Source organism: Carlito syrichta, unplaced genomic scaffold (genome assembly GCF_000164805.1).
Source record: "Carlito syrichta isolate Samal-C Ts95f unplaced genomic scaffold, Tarsius_syrichta-2.0.1 Scaffold82255, whole genome shotgun sequence".
Taxonomy (NCBI): domain Eukaryota; kingdom Metazoa; phylum Chordata; class Mammalia; order Primates; family Tarsiidae; genus Carlito; species Carlito syrichta.
Window position 1 is genome coordinate 134,717 of NW_007026351.1, and position 18,419 is coordinate 153,135.

At 45.5% G+C, this 18,419-nt stretch overlaps 1 protein-coding gene across 1 annotated transcript in view; it reads left to right on the forward strand.

Annotated features, from left to right (window-relative positions):
- SHROOM3 (shroom family member 3) overlaps positions 1–18,419 on the forward strand; it is a 69,246-nt gene that overhangs the window by 29,655 nt on the left and 21,172 nt on the right. The window contains exons 4-7 of the mRNA XM_008055648.2: positions 8–337; positions 8,452–8,525; positions 14,057–14,938; positions 16,025–16,516. Of these exons, the coding sequence (XP_008053839.1) occupies positions 8–337; positions 8,452–8,525; positions 14,057–14,938; positions 16,025–16,516 (1,778 nt within the window). The remainder of the gene's footprint in view (positions 1–7; positions 338–8,451; positions 8,526–14,056; positions 14,939–16,024; positions 16,517–18,419) is intronic.

Genomic DNA, 18,419 nt, shown 5'->3' on the forward strand with positions numbered 1-18,419 from the left:
CCCGGAGCTGCGGCAGTTCCAGCAGAGCGCCCTGGCTGAATACGTGCAACGCAAGACCGGCCGACGGCTGGCGCCCGCACCCGAGGGCCCCGCCAGCCCGCCCGGTCCCCGCGATCGCAGCGGCTCCCTGGGCAGCGGCCGCCTCCGCGGGGAGCAGCGCAGCGTGGACCAGGCCCCGAGGGAGCTGCCTGGGGGTGCCCGGCGTGGGGACGGGGCCTCCTGGGGGGCTGCAAAGTCCTTGTCAGCCGAAGACCTGCTGGAGCGCACCCACGTGCCGGCCGCCCCTGTCCACGCGAGGTCGCGGTCGTCTCCCACCGCTGCAGGCACAAGGCTCCAGGTAGGTGCAGCTGCCGTGCCCTGGGATGCCTCCTCACCCGCGGGCTACCATGCAGTCCCCACTCTTCGGCTGCTCCCCCTGCCGGGTGCACTTTCCCTGTAAATGCAGCAATGTGGCATTGTTTTTTTGCGTTGATTACCTATTTGGGGCCCCACCTGGCTAACTTACAAAGATGAAGATATGTGGATGCCTTATGTACTTGTATATGAATAGACATAAGCACATGAAATATATATGCATACGTGTGTATATAGATAGATTTTTGTTTGTTTGTTTTTATTTTTTGATTCGGAGTCTCTGTTGCCCAGGCTGGAGTGCAGGGGCACCATCACAGCCACTGCAGCCTGGACCTGCTGGGTTCAGACAATCCTTCCGCCTCAGCCTTCCGGGTAACCAGAACTATAGGCCCACGCCACCACACCTGGCTAATTTTTTTTATTTATCGTAGAGACAGGTCTCATCAAGTTGCCCAGCCTGATCTCAAACCCCTGAGTTCAGGCAATCCTCTCGCCTCTGCCTCCCAAAGTGCTGGGATTCTGTCACCTAGGCTGGAGGGCCGTGGAACGCCCATGGCCACCCATACCCTCTACCTGCTGGGCTCAGGTGATCCTTCCACCTCAGCCTTCCAAGTAGCTGGAACTACAGGCCTGCGCCACCACTCCTGGCCAGTTTTTTTACTTATTGTAGAGACAAGGTCTCACCAAGTTCCCCAGGCTGGTCTCGAATCCCTGGGCTCAGGCAGTCCTCTCGCCTCTGCCTCCCAAAGTGCTGGGATGACAGGCTTGAGCCCCACATCTGGCGATATATTTTTTAAACCCTGTTTTAGGAAGTATCCCACATGTCAATGCAAGAATACAGGATGAGGGAAAATTAGGTATTATCTTTTTTGGTTTTTGCTATTTTGTGTTCTTTATTTCTTATTTACGGAATAGAGACCGTGTTTGAGTATTATAAGGTTTTCACTTTGCACCCTCTCTGTTTCTGTTGGACATTGCTTCTACAAAATAGATAGAATGATTGACATTCATAGTCGTTGGTGATTGAGTGCCTGGCCCTCAGCTAAGTGTGGGCGAGGTCCTGAGCTAAGTGGGATTTACATTTATTATTGCATTTAATCCTCATGATAATCCTGTGCCATAGAGTATATTATTCATGTCAAGCTCATGTGTCTCTGACTTCATCTGAGCTCTTTCTGTGCACTATCTTGATGAGGAAGGAAAAGCAGAGACTCAACATCTCACATAAAAGGATTTCCAGTAAACTATGCAAAGATTATTAAGTACTTACCACTAGGAATTCCAAGCAGAGGTAGGAATAGAAGCTAAGTCTTCTCATTCCTAGGAGTCTGTTAATTTCACTGGCTAATTCAAAGCCTATCCTCAGACTCCACTCCTGCTAGATCCCATCTAAGAAGGTATTAGGAATTCATATACCTGTTAGCACAGAGGAGAAAGACAACCCCTCCATGGCCCCTTCTCAGATTCTGCTATTTTCCCTCGCATAGAAATCAACCATTCAGCTAGCATTTGTAGAACATATGCCATTTGAAAAATGAAGGAAGCATCGAAAGATATGCAAAGGAAGATTATCAGGTCTGTGCCTTTCTGGAATTTACAATTAATCAAAGAATATGAGCTGCTGCATAAATAACTCTAATATGACTGTAAATGTGTTGGGAAAGGTGATAAATATATGATGTGGGAGGGAAAGTGATGAAGTCTGAGGTGACCTAAAAGGGTGTTTCTGGAAGGAAATGAGATTTGGACCAGGCCATAAAGGATGAGCAAGATGGCAAGGGATTAGGGTGTGGGGAATCAGAGGAAACCACTTCAGGCAGAGAAGTTTGCTGCCCTGTTGCTGACACACACACCCACACAGAGAGAGAGAGAGAGAACACTGCACCCTCCCAGATCTCTTCTTTTTCAAATCATCCAGAAATGTTTTCTCCCTCTTATAAACCCACAGACAGTCCTTCTCCAGCCTTCAGGAGCCATCCCCCTCAGAAGGAAGGACGTGTCACTTCCCTGCCTGGCTACCAGAACTCATCCAAACCCGTAACATGGAATTTCAGCAGTGTGATGGGCTTTGGTAGCTTACTGCATAGCCATCTAAACATTTCCTTCATTTCTTTCCCGGTGTTTTAAAGGAAATAGAAACATTAGGCGAAACCCAAACCATCTATTGTTTATCCCCCTTAGATGAGTCCTGTCTTGGGAGTTGGTGGATGACTATGAATGTTGTTTTGCCTTTTCCCCAAACCAGTTCTCAAACCTGGTTGGTTGGAACAGAGAACTGAGACACAGATGTGGCAGAGACATGAAGAGATTCCTTCTAGTCCCCATTAGATACTTTGGAGTACTTGGAAAGCTTTAGAAAAACAACTGAAGTGAGGGTGCTACCCTCCTTTTCAAAATTCCTTTAGCGAGGACAGGGTCTCCCTCCAGAATCCAAGTCATCCCAGGAGATCAGTTCTCTGTGTATGGCTGTGGATCACCCCAGCCTGAAATGGCCACTGCAGAGGCTGGCGTTTTGAACTCCTGCAGCCTGAGACCTGCTCAGAGATTAGGCAGGACTGGGCCTCTCCTGCCAGCTTGGGATCTTCTCTGAAGCATGCAGCCTTCCATTTTCTTCCTTTTCATTCCTCTCCTTTGCAGATTGAGTAGGTAGGTATTAGAGACAGAGCTGACACACACACCATCCTCGGCTGTTTCCACTACTTTCTGTGAGACCTCAGAAAAGTTAGCCTTTTAAACATGGGTGGGACGTGCGCAGCTACAGAGAAATATCACAACATTTCCGCCTTGGACACAGAAATGTACTCCTGTTTCTTGCATAGATCTAAAATGCAGTAGAGCCTATAAAGAAAATCCTTTGGAGAAACAAGATTCCTGGTGGGGATTTTCTTTCCAGATGCTGAGTTAGGGACCTTCATGTCTGATGTGTGGCATATTCACTATGAGATGGTGTGACTTGTGCTACTGAATGGCTGAGGAAGTTACTCAGTGCTTGGGGCCACAATACTGAATGTGGGCTTGATTCTGTGAGATGCAGCTTGTAAATCCTTTTTTTTTAGCACCTGTCCACAAGCACCCACTCAAACTTAGGAATAAATAACAATTGTCCACAAAATGTGAAGCTACAAATTGCTAAAAGTAATCAAACTTCTACTGTGTGCCAGTCATTGTACTAGGTATTCTATAAGAATAAAATTAGTCTGCACATCTATGCAGTGAAGTGGATACTACTATTATCTCTGTGTTACAGAAAAGCAAACTGAGGCACAGATAAAGCACATTTGCCCAAGGGAGGAGGAAGTGAGCTTTTGACCCATACTGTCTGGCTTTTTATTTTATTTTTTGAGTCAGGTTCTCATTCTGTCTCCCAGTCTGGAGTGCAGTGGCATGATCATGGCTCCACACGGCCTCAGCTTCCTGAGCTCAGGCAATCCTTCCACCTTAGCCTCCCACTAGTAACTGGAACTACAAGTACACACCACCATGCCCCGCTAACTTTCTACTTTTTTTGCAGAGAAGAGGTCTTGCTATGTTGCCCAGGCTGGTCTTGAATTCCTGGGCTCAAGCAGCCCTCCTGCCTTGGCTTCCCAAAGTGCTGGGATTGCAGAGGTGAGCCATCGCACCCTGTCTGACTCTAGTCTGAAATCACTAGGCCATGTTCTCTCCTTAAATAACAAGACCCTGGGGTAGGGCGAGGGAAGCAAGAGTTAAAGGTCTTGTATCTGAAACTATCTGTAAATGAGTTGATTTCAGTTGAAATTGACTGATTACTGTGCCAGTCAATGTGCCTCAAAATGGTGAAGGACTGACTGCATATGTGGCATTGGTCCCACACATATAATACTACATTCATGCTGTGCCTTTTCTATGTTTAGATCCACAGACACCATTGAGTCGTAGTTGCCTGCAGCTGTGTAGTGCGTGTTTACAGGCATGTAGCCTGGGAGCAGTGGGCTGCATCAGATACCTTGGGTGTGTAGTGGGCACTTTAAGTACACTCAGTGATGTTCACTCAAAGCCAGAATCCCCTAATAATGCATTCCTTAGAGCATATCCCCGCCAACTGACATGTAGCTGCATTTACACAAAATACTAAATCATATAATATTTCTTACGTGGACTTCTAAATTTAGTAGACACTTGAAACTAATATTCTAAGATGGGTTAACCCTTTGCACTTGGAGACACCATACTGATTACTTACCAGCAATTTGACCATACTTTTTTTTTTTTGAGTTGGAGTCTGACTCTGTCACCCAGGCTGGAGTGCAGTGGCATACTCATGGCCACTGCCACCTTGACCTGCTGGGCTTAGGCAATCCTTCCACCTCAGCCTTCCAAGTAACTGGAACTACAGGAGACGTCACCATGCCTGGCTAATTTTTAAATTTATTGTAGAGACAAGGTCTCATCAAGTTGCCCAACCAGTCTTAAACCCCTGGGCTTAGGCAATCCTCTTGCCTCCGCCTCTCAAAGTACTGGGATTACAGCTGTGAGCCACTGCACCTGGCCACTTTTTTAACGAAATAGTGAAAAACAAATCACTTCATATTAAATGGTATAGCACTGGAACCAATTTTTAAAAATTTTTTATTTTAAAGATGGGTAAAATTCAGGGTTAGGTATACAAATGTTCATTATGCAGGTACCCTTGTTGGTGAGATGTTCTCCCCTGCCACTACTGCTGATCCTTTTCTTATACTATTATGAAAATTGTTCATGGAACCAATTATTTTATTGTAATGATATTTGGCATATAATTGAATTTTGGACATTGAGGATCTTATTTATGACCAAAAAATCAAAATTTTATATCTTATATTTTTCTAACGTGGTAACAGTCACCGACATGCATTACAGGTTTATTGATACATGTTGTGCAATATTAATCTGTTGGACATCCTTCACCTGGTGTTTTTCTTTTTCTTTTTTTTTTTTGAGTTGGAGTCTCACTCTGTCGCCCAGACTGGAGTGCAGTGGCCGCTCCCGGTCACCGCAGCCTCAACCTGCTGTGCTCCGGCGATCCTTCTGCCTCAGCCTTCCAGGTAGCTGGAATTACAGGCACGCACTACCACACCCGGCTAATTTTTTGATTTATTGTAGAGATGAGGTCTCACCAAGTTGCCCAGGCGGGTCTCGAACCCGCGGGCTCAGGCAGTCCACTCACCTCAGCCTCCCAAGGCGCGGGATTACAGGCTGAGCCACCGAGCCCGACTCACCTGGTGTTTTTCTAGTCAAGTGAACAATGCAGTCTTGTTTTCTTCCTCCCACATTAATAATATGTAATTTATTGTCCAGCTTGTTGTTCGAAAAAAATATGGAAGGACACACTCAAGATTCCTGAAAACCACTTCTCAACTGATTGATCATATCTCAGTATATATCTTGTCTCTTTAGTTACTTTTTTGTGCAATTTGAGTGGAAAACTTCAAGGAAACATACATTTTTGAAAAATTTAGGCTGGCATAGGTTTGTCCTCTTTACTCACCAGCAATCTCTTTATGTTCCTCTAAGACGGGACATCCGAGTGACTTGCTGGATTTACAATGTCCCCTCAGAAGGTACATCCAAGTACAAAAGGTTAATATTGTTTTCTTCATATTTCATCAGTCACAAAGATACTAGGATATCCAACTTAGAACCTGAAACAAGAAGGCCGGGATTCAGTAGAATTTAGGTTTACACTATTAAATATGCCAAGACCTGGACTAATTTTAAGTCAGTTTTGAGATTATTAGCAAAAATAAAGTAGACACTTAATAAGTTAGTATAGTTCTGTGCCTAGTATTTACCCCATAACTACTCCTTTTTTCCCCATATTGCCATAATAAATACTTTATACTTCCTACCAGTTTGTAGAAAGTCAGGTCTTGAACAGTGAATATAAGAGCAAATTAAAACAAGAAAATGAATTTCTCTTCCTTGGGCTTGAACCATTCAACCTATTAAGATTCCTTGGGAAGATCTTGGGCTTTGATGTGGATTGCAACGTACGTACTTAGCAGAGTGTCTGGAACACAGCAAATACCCAAGAAAGGGTAGCTGTGGCTACTAATAATGTGCAGGTGTTTGTTTCTTCTTTTGCCTGCTGTTACCATTGAGTCTTTTTATTGCTGATTAGTACCTCTGCCACTGTCATAGGGGAAAATTTGGAGGAAGGGGTGACAAGCAGCCTTTGGACAGGGCTAATGATGAAATAAATCACTGAAATTACATTTAGAGCTCATATATGCATTTGATTTTTTAATGGAATTTTGATTGACAGGAGATTTAGAGAATTCTCTCAATAGTTTATTACTGGGCCTAATTTTCTTTATTTTGTGCACACCCACATAAATGTCAATTTAAGTTTAACATTTCAGGGGCCAAATGATATGAATACAGAAGTTAAATTCATTCTCAAACTGAAAAGCAAAAGATGTAATGAATGGAATGTGAAAATATCTTTATACTTTACTTGGTTAGGAGCTCAAATGGGGCCCAGACTCTTCCAGTTAATTATTGGCAGAGTGACACATTCATGTCAACAGAGGGAAGAATTGTGGGAGAGACTTTAAAAAGACTGTGAAGTTCCAGGGAGAGCAGCAATTCCCATTCCATACAGCGTTATTTGCGTGAGTCAGAACACATGGAGTTTATTTTTCTCAAGTCATTCAAGTTTTATTGCACCCAACTAAGCAGCCATTCGATCTATTAAGATTCCTTGGGAAGAACTTGGGCTTTGACGTGGATTGCAAGGTACTTAGCAGAGTGTCTGGAACATAGTAAATACCCGAGAAGGGGCAGGTGCAGTTACTAATAATGTTTAGGTGTTTATTTCTTCTTCTGCCTGCTGCTACCATTGACTCTTTATTGCTAATTAGTACCTCTGTCACTGTCATAGGGGAGAATTTTGAGGAAGGGGTGAAAAGCAGCCCTTTGGACAGAGCTGATGATGAAGTTAGTCACTGAAATTAAGTTTAGGGATCATATATGCGTTTGATTTTTCTGTTTTCTACCTGACTCATACTATCACAAATAATCAAGAGGTGACTGTGTATCATCATCTTCATCATGGACTTGAGCACATGGACCAAATTTTACACTATCAAAAACTGACCTATGAGTCAGATGTGATGGTTGTAGGACCAGCTACTTGAGAAACTGAGGCAGGAAGATCCCTTGAGCCCAGGGTTGTAAGGCCAGCCCGGACAACATAGCAAGACTCCTAGCTCTTTAAAAAAAAAAAAAAACTGATTTGCCATCCTCTTAGAACACCAATATATACCTTTTTTTTTTTTTTTTTGAGTTGGGGTTTTATTCTGTCACCCAGGCTGGAGTGCAGTGGCATGATCACAGCTCGCTGCAGCCTTAACCTCCTTGGCTCAGATGCTCTTTCTGCCTCAACCTCCAGAGTAGCTAGGACTACAGGGGCCCACCACCACACTGGGCTAATTTTTTTGTTTTTTTGGTAGACACAAGCTCTCACTATGTTGCTAGCACTGGTCTCGAACTCCAGGGCACAAGCAATTCTCCCGTCTCAACCTCCCAAAGTGCCAAGATTACAGGCGTGAGCTACTGTACCTTGCCTGTTCTCTTACTAAAAACAAAAACTCTCCCTGAAAAGACCCTGAGTTATTAATATCACATGTGGGTGAGATTTTTTCCCAGAGAGAATTTATTGCAACCAGATTTATACAGTCTCTAATTATAACTTAGAACATTTGAGATTTTTAAAAAATGCAGTCAACCATCCTTTTTCTGACATCTAGCTTATTTCCCTTTGGCAGTTTCAGAATCTTAACCCATAGAATTCGCTGTTATCATCATATTTCAAGGATAGCGTTTGTTCTGAACTCTGGAGATAATCGTTGTGGTACTTCTCTTACTTAGGAAACATCTTTGTTAGGGGAATGAGAAAGACAGAGGTTCAAGTTCTCACTCAGCCACTTTTTTTTCTTACCTTGGACCTATTTCCTCATCAATGCAGTGGTCTTACGTAAGATGACACCATGTTGCCAATAACAGGTTGCCAATGAATATCCCTTCTCCTTTTTACCTGACGCCCTTGGTAAACACCTGTTTATTGGCAATAATGTTGAATCTTTCTTGTGTTTCCAGGAAGTGCTTTTGGGGGAAGACAGTGGCTTTGGTTTTGTGAAGGACCCATGTCATCTGGCTGGCCCTGGATCTAGGTATGAACATGTATTTTTTATGCCCCCTATTTTTTATTTATAAGTGGCTTTTCCTAAGAATTACATGTGTTCAAAATAGGTTTGAGCACGTGCTGTTGAGGAAATGGATGACTTGTGACAAGTTTGACCTGAACACTGAGTGGAGGTACTCTGCCCCAGCATGCCTTTTGGCTCTCCCACATGGGCCTCGTGTGTGGCTCACCTCTCCCAGATCTCTGTGTGGAGGATCAAGTGTGGTGACTAAAGTGCTAGGGAAGAATGGGCATTTAATGAGCAACTCCACAGGGCAGGGCAACTCTCAGAAAACATCTGAGTTGAAATATAAAACTCAAAATCAGAATTTTATACACACAGGGATAGAAAGTAGCAGGAAAGTCATTTTTAAAAATTTACCATCAAAATCACATCTCCTAGATGGGAATATATAATGGATAATTTTTTAGAATTTAAATGTTTGCACTATTCACATGGGGATTGATAAGTAGACATTTCCAGGGTGGGTTTACCCTAAGCCATATGGCCTTGTATGTAGCCTTAATGCGGTATCACAGAGCTATCTACACAATCCATCATTACTAATAATAATGTATATAAACCTTCCCTATTCCTGTTTATGTTTTCTCAAGCCTGTACCTTAATTTTTATGTCATTCAATCATAGTTTCTCTCTCTTTCACATTCACCTTCTTAATAACTCAGCCTAATACTGTCATGCAGAAGCAGCCAGCGTGGTCAGAAAGTGGGTATTAAGTTTCCTGCTTTACAGCCAAGAGCAGCTTTCCACAGTTACGTGCTCTTACTCTGTCCCCTAGCCCATGTGGAGGGGGAAGAAGGTATTCAAGGTGAGGCTGAGGATGTGGGTTAGTGCAGTAATTAAAAGCTGGAGACGAGGGGAAACTAACAGTGAACTAGAGCACTGCTAAAAAGAAATTGGCCGGAGGTCCAAGGTAGTACTAAACAACAAAAAAATCAACTACCCCTATTTAAAAATAGGCAAAGGACTTGAATAGACATTTCTCCAAAGATGGCAGACAAATGGCCAGCAAGCATATGAGAAGATTCTCAATACCACCAGTCATCAGAGAACTACACAATCAAAATCACAGGGAGATGTCACCTCACACCTGTTAGCTTGGCTACTGTAAAACAAGTATTGGTGACGATGTAGTGAAATTGGAACTTTTGTGCACTGTTAGCTGGAATGTAAAATGGTATAACCATGTGGAAAACAGCATGGAGATTGCTCAGAATGTTAAAATAGAACTTCCACATGATCCAGCAGGTTGAAAGCAGGGACTCAGAGATATCTGCACACCCATGTTCATAGCAGCATTATTCATTATTCACAGTAGCCAAGAGATGGAAAATAGCCTGAATGTCCATTGACAGATGAACAGATAAACAAAATGTGGTCTATACATACAATGGAATGTTATTCAGCCTTAAAAAGGAAGGAAATTCTGACATATGCTGCAGCATGGATGAACCCTGAGGACATTCTAAGTGAAACAAGCCAGTCAAAAAGACAAATATGTATGATTCCACTTATATGTGGGACTTAAAGTAGTGAAAGGTATAGAAACAAAGTAAAATGGTGATTACTGAGGGCAAGAGGGACTAGGGAACTGTTACTTAATGGGTACAGAGTTTCAGGTTTGCAAAATGTAAAAGTTCTGGAGATGTTTCACAACAGTGTAAACATACTTAACACTACCAAATTGTGCAATTAAAAATGGTGAAGATGCCAGAGTTGCCAAACAGCCCCCCCACCCTCACCTCCTGAATTTCCCTCCCTCCATCCCTGATGGTTCTGGCCTTCCCAAACCACTTTTGATCTTGATCCCTCTTAGGATGAAACAGACCAAGTTCCCCCCAGGCACCCCAGTTTGCAGGGGGGCCTGTATTTCTGTTCCTCCCCCGTCCCATGCTGCCAGCTTCTAACCGCATAGTGACTCAGTGCTTGTCTGTTTAGTGTACTAATGGAATGTTGTGGAGATGACCTCTCCATGCTAGCTGATTCCTCTCCCTTTTCCCTTGGTCACAGTCATTCATGGAAGCAGAACCAGTAAGGGACCTTCGATTTAAAAAAAAAAAAAGACCAAAAAAATGGGTAAAGACAGAATTTTATGTTTCGTTTTCTTTGCCTCAATTTTTAAAAATACTTTTAAAAAAGTTTTTTAAGGCCGGGCTCAGTGGCATAGCCTATAATCTCAGCACTTTGGGGGGCCGAGGTGAGTGGATTGCCTTAGCCTTCAGGTTCAAGACCAGCCCAGGCAACTTAGCAAGACCTCGTCTCTACAATAAATCAAAAAAATTAGCCTGGTGCGGTAGCACGCACCTGTAGTTCCAGCTACTTGGAAAGGTGAGGCGGAAGGATCGCCGGAGCCCAGCAGTTTGACGCTGGGGTGACTGTGAATATGCCACTGCACTCCAACCTGGGCAACAAAGTGAGACTCCAATTTAAAAAAAAAGTTTTAAAATTATGTTATTGTATTTTTTTTGAGTAGGAATCTCTCTCTGTCTCCCAGGCTGGAGTGCAGTGGCACACTCATGGCCACTGCAACCTCGACCCGCTGAGCTCGGGTGATCTTTCTGCCTCAGCCTTACAAGTAGCTGGAACCACAAGCACAGGCCACCACACCTGGCTAAATTTTTGATTTATTGTAGTCACAAGGTTTCACCAAGTTGCCCAGGTTGGTCTCCACCCCTGGACTCAGACAATCCTCTAGCCTCTGCCTCCCAAAGTGCTGGGATTACAGGCATGAGCCACTGAGCCCAGCCAAAAGTGCTTTTTTTTTTTTTTAAGTGAGACTAATTGCTCTCAAATTCCATTCTTGAATAGTAGGGTTCCTGGATACATATCAACAGACTCTGTGTGAGCCGCTCACCCTATTATAAAAGGGTCTCGAACAAAATCTTTTTTTATCCCAAACTTTGTTCCTGAAAAACAGTAACCAGTCACCATGAAGAAACATTCTAAATCAAACTAAGCATTTAATTCAAATATTATCTTCAAAAAATATTCAACTTTAGTATGGTTCATGTAAACTAAGGTCAAATATAAACTAAAAACATCATATCGAGGTTTATTGGGCTGCATCTTTAAAGGATAAGTATTTTTTTAAATTTTCTTTTTATTTATTTATTATAAAGATGTGGGGTACAATTCAGGGCTAGGCATATAACATTGATCATGCAGGTACCCTTGTTGATGAGGTATTCCCCTCCCTCCACTAGCAGTTTCCCTCAACTGCCAGTCCCACCCCCCCCCGACAGTTTTCCACTACTGCCAATCACTTTCTTATAGCATTATAATTGTTCAAGTTCAGCTTATGAGTGAGAACATATGGAACTCAGTTCTTTGTTTCTGTGATAAATCGCTGAGTAGGATCAACTCCAAATCTATCCAAGTTGTTGCATAGTCCATATATTCCATTGTGTATATGTACCACATTTATTTTCTCCAGTTGAGCTTCGATGGGCAACACGGTTGGTTCCATGTTTTTGCTATTGTGAATAGAGCTGTAACAAACATAACGTGTGCAGGTATCTTTTTCATAAAATAATTTGAGTTCCTCCTGGCATATTCCCAATAGGGGAATTGCTGGGTCATATGAAAGGTCAATTTCTAGTTCTTTCAGAAATCGCCACACTGTCTTCCAAAGAGGCCAATACCTTAAGAAATAAGACAAGATAAGATAGGACCTCATCAAATTTACGAGCTTCTGCAAAGCAGAAGGAACCATCAAGAGAGCAGGGAGACAGCCCACAGAATGGGAAAAAATATTTGCCAACTGTATATCTGACAAAGGCCTAACTTCTAGGATCTACAAGGAACTCAAAATGCGCCGAAAGGAAAAAAACAACCCCTTTAAAAAGTGGACAAAAGACATGAATAGACACTTCTCAAAAAAAGATATACAGGCAGCCAACAGACACATGAAAAAGTGCTCAGCCTCACTCATCATCAGAGAAATGCAAATCAAAACCACATTGAGATACCACCTAACCCCTGTAAGAATGGCCATCATTAATAAAACAAACAACAATAGATGCTGCTGAGGATGTGGAGAAAAAGGAATGCGTCTACACTACTGGTAGGAATGCAGACTAGTACAACCTCTTTGGAAGAAAGGATAAGTATTATATGATTTAGTGACACCTTCCCCTTTTTAAAAGCCTGAAGATATAAGTATAACAAATAAAGGCATCTGAATTAGTCACTAAAACATTGAATTCCATTTGACTCCATGTTCTCCTAGAGGATGCTGAGTATAAAAGTAGCTTTTATCCTACAGTATAGAGAGCAGCCTGGCAGAGGAGACATCACTGCTCAACAGACATTTATGTAGGGAGGACCTTGTGCCAGGTGCTAGAGACCAGAATGAAGGAGCACAGCAGTCAGGAGCATCCCCAGAGGAACTCCTTCCTCTGGGTCTCTAATGTTCCCACTGGGGAAGCCACCAAGAAGCACAGAGCAGACAATCTAAGATACAGGGCGGTTCCTGGGGAAGAAACCTGTCTAGCCAACAGGAACCTGTGGTGGGAAGGGAGGGCTGGCATCTGAGAGAGATGGGCCTCTTCCCTCATCTACATATTACATGGATAGTCAAAAAGGAAGAAGTTCTCACATGGACCCCCGTCCCCACATGTTGCACTGTGCTGGCCTGGTACTGGGAGCATAGTGTGGGCCCTGTGTTAGTATCTGATGGGCGAAGTCTGGATGCTGTGAGGAGTGCCGTACCTCTCCATACCCACTTGCATAGCCATTGGGAGCCACCATGGAACTGCCGCATCCACGGGCCTTGTTGGAGACGACTTCTGCTCCTGGCAGCACTCACACAGCAGGCCACACTGCGGACACTGTTTTCTTTGTTTCATTCTCCCATTTTCCCTTTAGAACACAGTAACAAAAAACCCAATTCCTGGGTTTTTCTTCTGGGCCTGGAGGATAGTCATCTGAGCCACCAGGTGCCATGCCTGCTTCTTGTAGTCTCTCTCTAGCAGAAGCTGTTCACTAACCCCTGTGTGAGGGTCCCCCTCCTTATTTTTCATCTCATGAAACGAGTACAAGGAGACCAAGAGAAGGCTGTCTTTAAACCTTCACATCTAGCAGCTTTCCCAAGGCCTTCCCGGGACTCATCCCAGGAGAGTGAGGCTGCATTCTTCTCCCAAGCCAGGACTGTTTCCTGAAGTAGTGAGTGCTACAAGGAGCTGAATAAATGCACGACACGTTTCATTTTATATCATGAAGCCTGTCCTAAAAAGCTGCCCCATGTGCGTGGAATGTGTGAGGAGAGAGGGCTGATGAAAGACAGTGCCTATGTGACATCTTCCTGTAGGTGCTTGTGTCTGTCTAGACTTTTACTCGGTTCCTTCCATGAACCACCAAGGAAGATAGGGCACAGCTTCTGGGGGGTGAGAGGGAGGTCCTTCTTCCCTGAAATGCTTGTCTCATCTGTGTAATAAACCTCGGCCTGGGCTGGTCTCTGCCTTCAGAGCTGTAGTTCTTATGTCTATGTCCTGTTCTAGGTCACTTGGTTGTTCAGGAAGGGGCCGAGAGGAGACGCCGTTGACCTCTCGCCGTCCTGCCCCTCACTGGGGCACCTCAGTTCCCAGTGAACATCCTGGAACCCCGGACCATCAGAGGCAGGCTGGCAGCACACCCTGTGCCAGGCCACCGACAGCAGGAGCGCAAGGGCATCTGGCAGACACCAAGGCTGCACCACTAGCTCCACTCAGCTCCCCTCTGCCTTCACCTGTTGCATCTGGCTGCTGTTCACAGGTGGCCACAGACCAGCAGATGGGAAGGGACAGTCAGGCAGGGCGACAGCCTCTTCCGCCCTTCACCCCTGCCACAACCCACAGAAGCAATGGTCACACCCTGACCCAGCCTCCCAGTCCAAGAGGCTATGAGATTGACGTCCCAGAGCATGGAGGAGAAGGCGGAACAAGGAAGAGGGTCTTGCTGCCTCAGCGCTCTCCTCTCTCTTGGGTGAAGTGGGCACATGCCATCAGAGAGGACAGCCTTCCTGAGCAGCCCTCGTCACCTGAGCTTGCAAGCCTGAAGCACTATCAAAAGCAGCAGAGTCTTCCAAGTTCACGCAGCACTTCTGACCCTGACACGCCTCTCGGGGCCCCTAGTCCTCCAGGGAGGATCTCCCTCCGAATATCCGAGTCCGTCCTGCAGGACTCTCCACCCCCTCGGGAGGACTGTGATGATGATGTGTTTGCAGGGGATTTGCGCCCGAAGGCCACTTCCAGCCCCACATTCGAAGTGCTTCCCCCACCCCCACCTCCTCCACTGAGCCTGGAGGCCCCAGTGAGCAGCTCAGATGACTTTCCTCCGCCTCCTCCCCAAGCTGTGTCTGGTGAGCAGCTGGACAGCGAGGGCCACCGGGGGCCTCGCACCAGGTGAGCAGGCAGACTCCAAGCAGGGTGGGCCTCCACTGAGTAGGAAAGGGTTTCCTCTGCCAACAGGAGACTGCCACGCTAGGCATCCTGGGGCCTTCTGTTGGTCACAGGAGAGCCTCAGCTCATGAAGCTGTCCATTTGTTTGTCTTGGAAGGTAGTTATACCAGGGCTCATTGAAGACCAAAGAGCGAGGGCGGGAGTGAAGTTCAGACCCCAGACGACTTGTATAATGTCTCTGACATGAGAGGTTCAAGAGGTCCAAATAAATGCCCCTACCTGGCTGAGTTCTTAATCAGTTAAGAGATAAAACAAAAGAAGGAGGCCCATGGAAGACCGAATTATCACTTGTGTTACTGCTCGAGCTGATGTGGAAGAGTGTGACCTCTGTCTACCTATAAGTGGGTCTCCTGATACCAAACCCCCATATTACACACAGGTTTACTTGCTAGTCACAGGTCATGCTGATCACACACACACACACACACACACACACACACACACACACACACACACACAGCTTCAAGGCAGCCTCACTTGAGAAAGAAGGGGCCAGGGCATGAATGGTCAACTTCTCTTCAAAGTCACTCAGTATCTATAGGGAAGAATAAGGGGGACGGCTGAGGATCAGTGACATTTAGAGAATACTCTTCTTGGAAGCCAGAAGCAACTAGGAGGAAGCATTTCCCATACAGAATCCCTGGGATAAGTGATCTCTCAAGACCCCAGAAACATTGCTCAATACCAACTTTGGGGTCACTCCCTCTAAATGCCACCAGGCTACCATAGCCCTCTGTTCACTCAGACCTTAGAGTCCTCTGGAGTCCAATAGCAACACCCACCAAAATTGAATTCCTGCTGGACCCAGCTTCCTTGGGAGATGACAGCCTCCCTGGGACTAGCTGTTGGGCTCAGGAGAAGGCCCTTCAGATCATTGGGATTTGTGGGCTGAGGGGGCTAATAACCCCAGAAATGTGACTACCTCACCCTGCTGCAGATGCGGGAAGTGACCCTCGGTCTCCCTCCACCCTCATCACTACCCTCTGGCGACTCTTCTCTAACCACGCTCCCTCTTTGTATCCCTGGCAGCTCCAACAGGTTTTCCAAGGTGATGGTTGCCAGGGAAAGGCACATGCCTGGTACAGCCCATTTGGGTGGTGGTCAGATACTGGTTTCCAGACCCCAAGCTTCCATCAAGGGTTCAGAGGCCAGCAAGTCCAGCCCCTGCTCCATCGTGGGCGTTCATCCCCAGCTTGCTGGGTCTCTTGGCGGGCAGCCACCACCCCTCCGGACTGAAAACCTCATTCACAGTCCAGTCAATGGAACTCAGGGTTTAGAAAAGAAAGTCAGTTCTGATCCTCAGAAGAGCTCGGAAGACATCAGAACAGAGGCTCTGGCCAAGGAAATTGTCCACCGAGACAAATCTCTGGCAGACATTTTGGATCCAGACTCCAGAATGAAGACAACTATGGACCTGATGGAGGGCTTGTTTCCCCGAGATGTGAACTTGCTGAAGGAAAATGTCATAAAGAGGAAGGCCATGCAGAGAACTGTCAACTGCTCAGGGTGTGAAAGCAAAAGGTAAGTCCCTGGAAATGTCCCCAGAGAGACTCACAGTTGGACTCCTTCCCTGGGGATGATGAGTCTAGAACTACTTACCTGAAGCTTTCCTGCTTCTACAGACCCTGCCCCCAGAGTGGCATCCTCCCCAGCCTTAGAGGAATGACTCTGGAGAGAGGATGTGGGACAGAGATCCACAACAACAAGAGATAGCAATAGTGGTAATAATTGTGGCCAGTAATTCTTGCTGTTCACATTCTCTTTGTCAAGCATTGTATATATTATGTACATAAACATCACCTCCTTCAGTCTTCATGAGAACCTTCTGTGGTAGCTGCTGCTTCTACCTCCATTTTACAAATGGGAAGGCAAGCGCAGAGGAAGATCTATTCACTGCGCTTGACATGTGCTGTTGGGACTTCAGGTGGGTGGCTGCTCAGATCCTGAAAACCAGGGAAGGGCTGAGGGATGCACTCTTCCAGTTTTGCTCCATCCTCCAGCCTTGGCTTCTGAAGCTCCCCAAGTCATGCCTGTTGACTGTCCTGGAACATGTGTCCCAATGTCCAACTGCACGGGTGAAGGAACTGGGAGCAGGCTGGATTTTTCATTCTTTTGCAGTATTTTTTTGCATGTTTGATTTCCTTCAAGGACCGCTATGGGCAAGACTTAGGGTGGTTTTTATTTTAATTTTCAATGAAATCTGTGTAGATTGACAGGCTAGGACTTGGCAGTTCGTGATTTCCCGATTAAATAAAAGCTGAACACCTCATGCAATGTTGGGCTTGCATTTTAGAAATTTCCAGCTGATCCTACCTGAATCACTAACAGGAACACCATGTTTTGTTTTGGTGGGATTGAGGGGGAAGACAGTGTACTTGCAACACCACTGTTTGTGGTGTTCTCAGAGGCTCTCCTCGCTCAAGGCCTTCAGATCTAAAACAGACTAATTGAAGTGAAGAGATTTATCCAGGGTTGTGTGTTTAGCAAACACAGCACCTGCAGGGTGCATGGCAGTCCCTCGGGAACCACAGAGGCTGTATATGGCCTTCCCGTTCTCTGGCCACTTGCTGTAGAGAAACCAAAATAATTCAGCAGTGCATCCTTAGAAGAGTATTTCTTAGCATTGCCATTGAGAACGTGTGTTCTCAGTCAGTTTAGAGGTGAGATGGTCTGGAAGCGTTCCCCCCAGACCTTCTAGGGAATTTCAGAAGGCAGCCTGCGCCATCTTCTGGTGAAGATAAGCACTGCCCTGCTGGTGTGGGACTCCACCAACAGCCTTTGTGAGATCTCGTCACATGCCGGGGAACCCGGTGGGAGCGTATGGGTACATCTGAAAACAAAGAAACGGGTATCAGGAAAACTTTTCCTTATTTTTCATTTTTATTCTTTTGAGTCAGGGTCTGACCGTCATCGAGGCTGGAGTACAGTAGCAAATCACAGTTCTCCACAGCCTCAAACTCCTGGGTTCAAGCTATCCTCCTGCCTCAGCCTCCTGAGTGGCTGGGACTATACGCACACCACCACACTCGGCTAAATTTTTTTTTTTGTAGAGATGAAGTCTCGCTATGTTGCCTAGGCTGGTCTCAAACTCTTGGGCTCAATCAGTCCTTCGACTTCAGCCTCCTAAAGTGCTGGAACTACAGGCATGAGCCACCACACACAGCCACCCCCCTTGTTTTTTATTGGGGTCTCACTCTGTCACCCTGGCTGGAGTGCAGTGACTATGGGTGTGTGTCACCATGACCAGCTAATTTTTTTAAAAAATTTTGTAGATAAGTCTCACTATGTTGTCCAGGCTAGTTTCAAACTCCTGGACTCAAGCAGTCCTTCTGCCTCAGCCTCCCAAAGTGCTAAGATTAGAGGTGTGAGCCACTGTGCCTGGCCCCTACTTTTTTTTTGAGTTGGAGTCTCACTCTGTCACCCA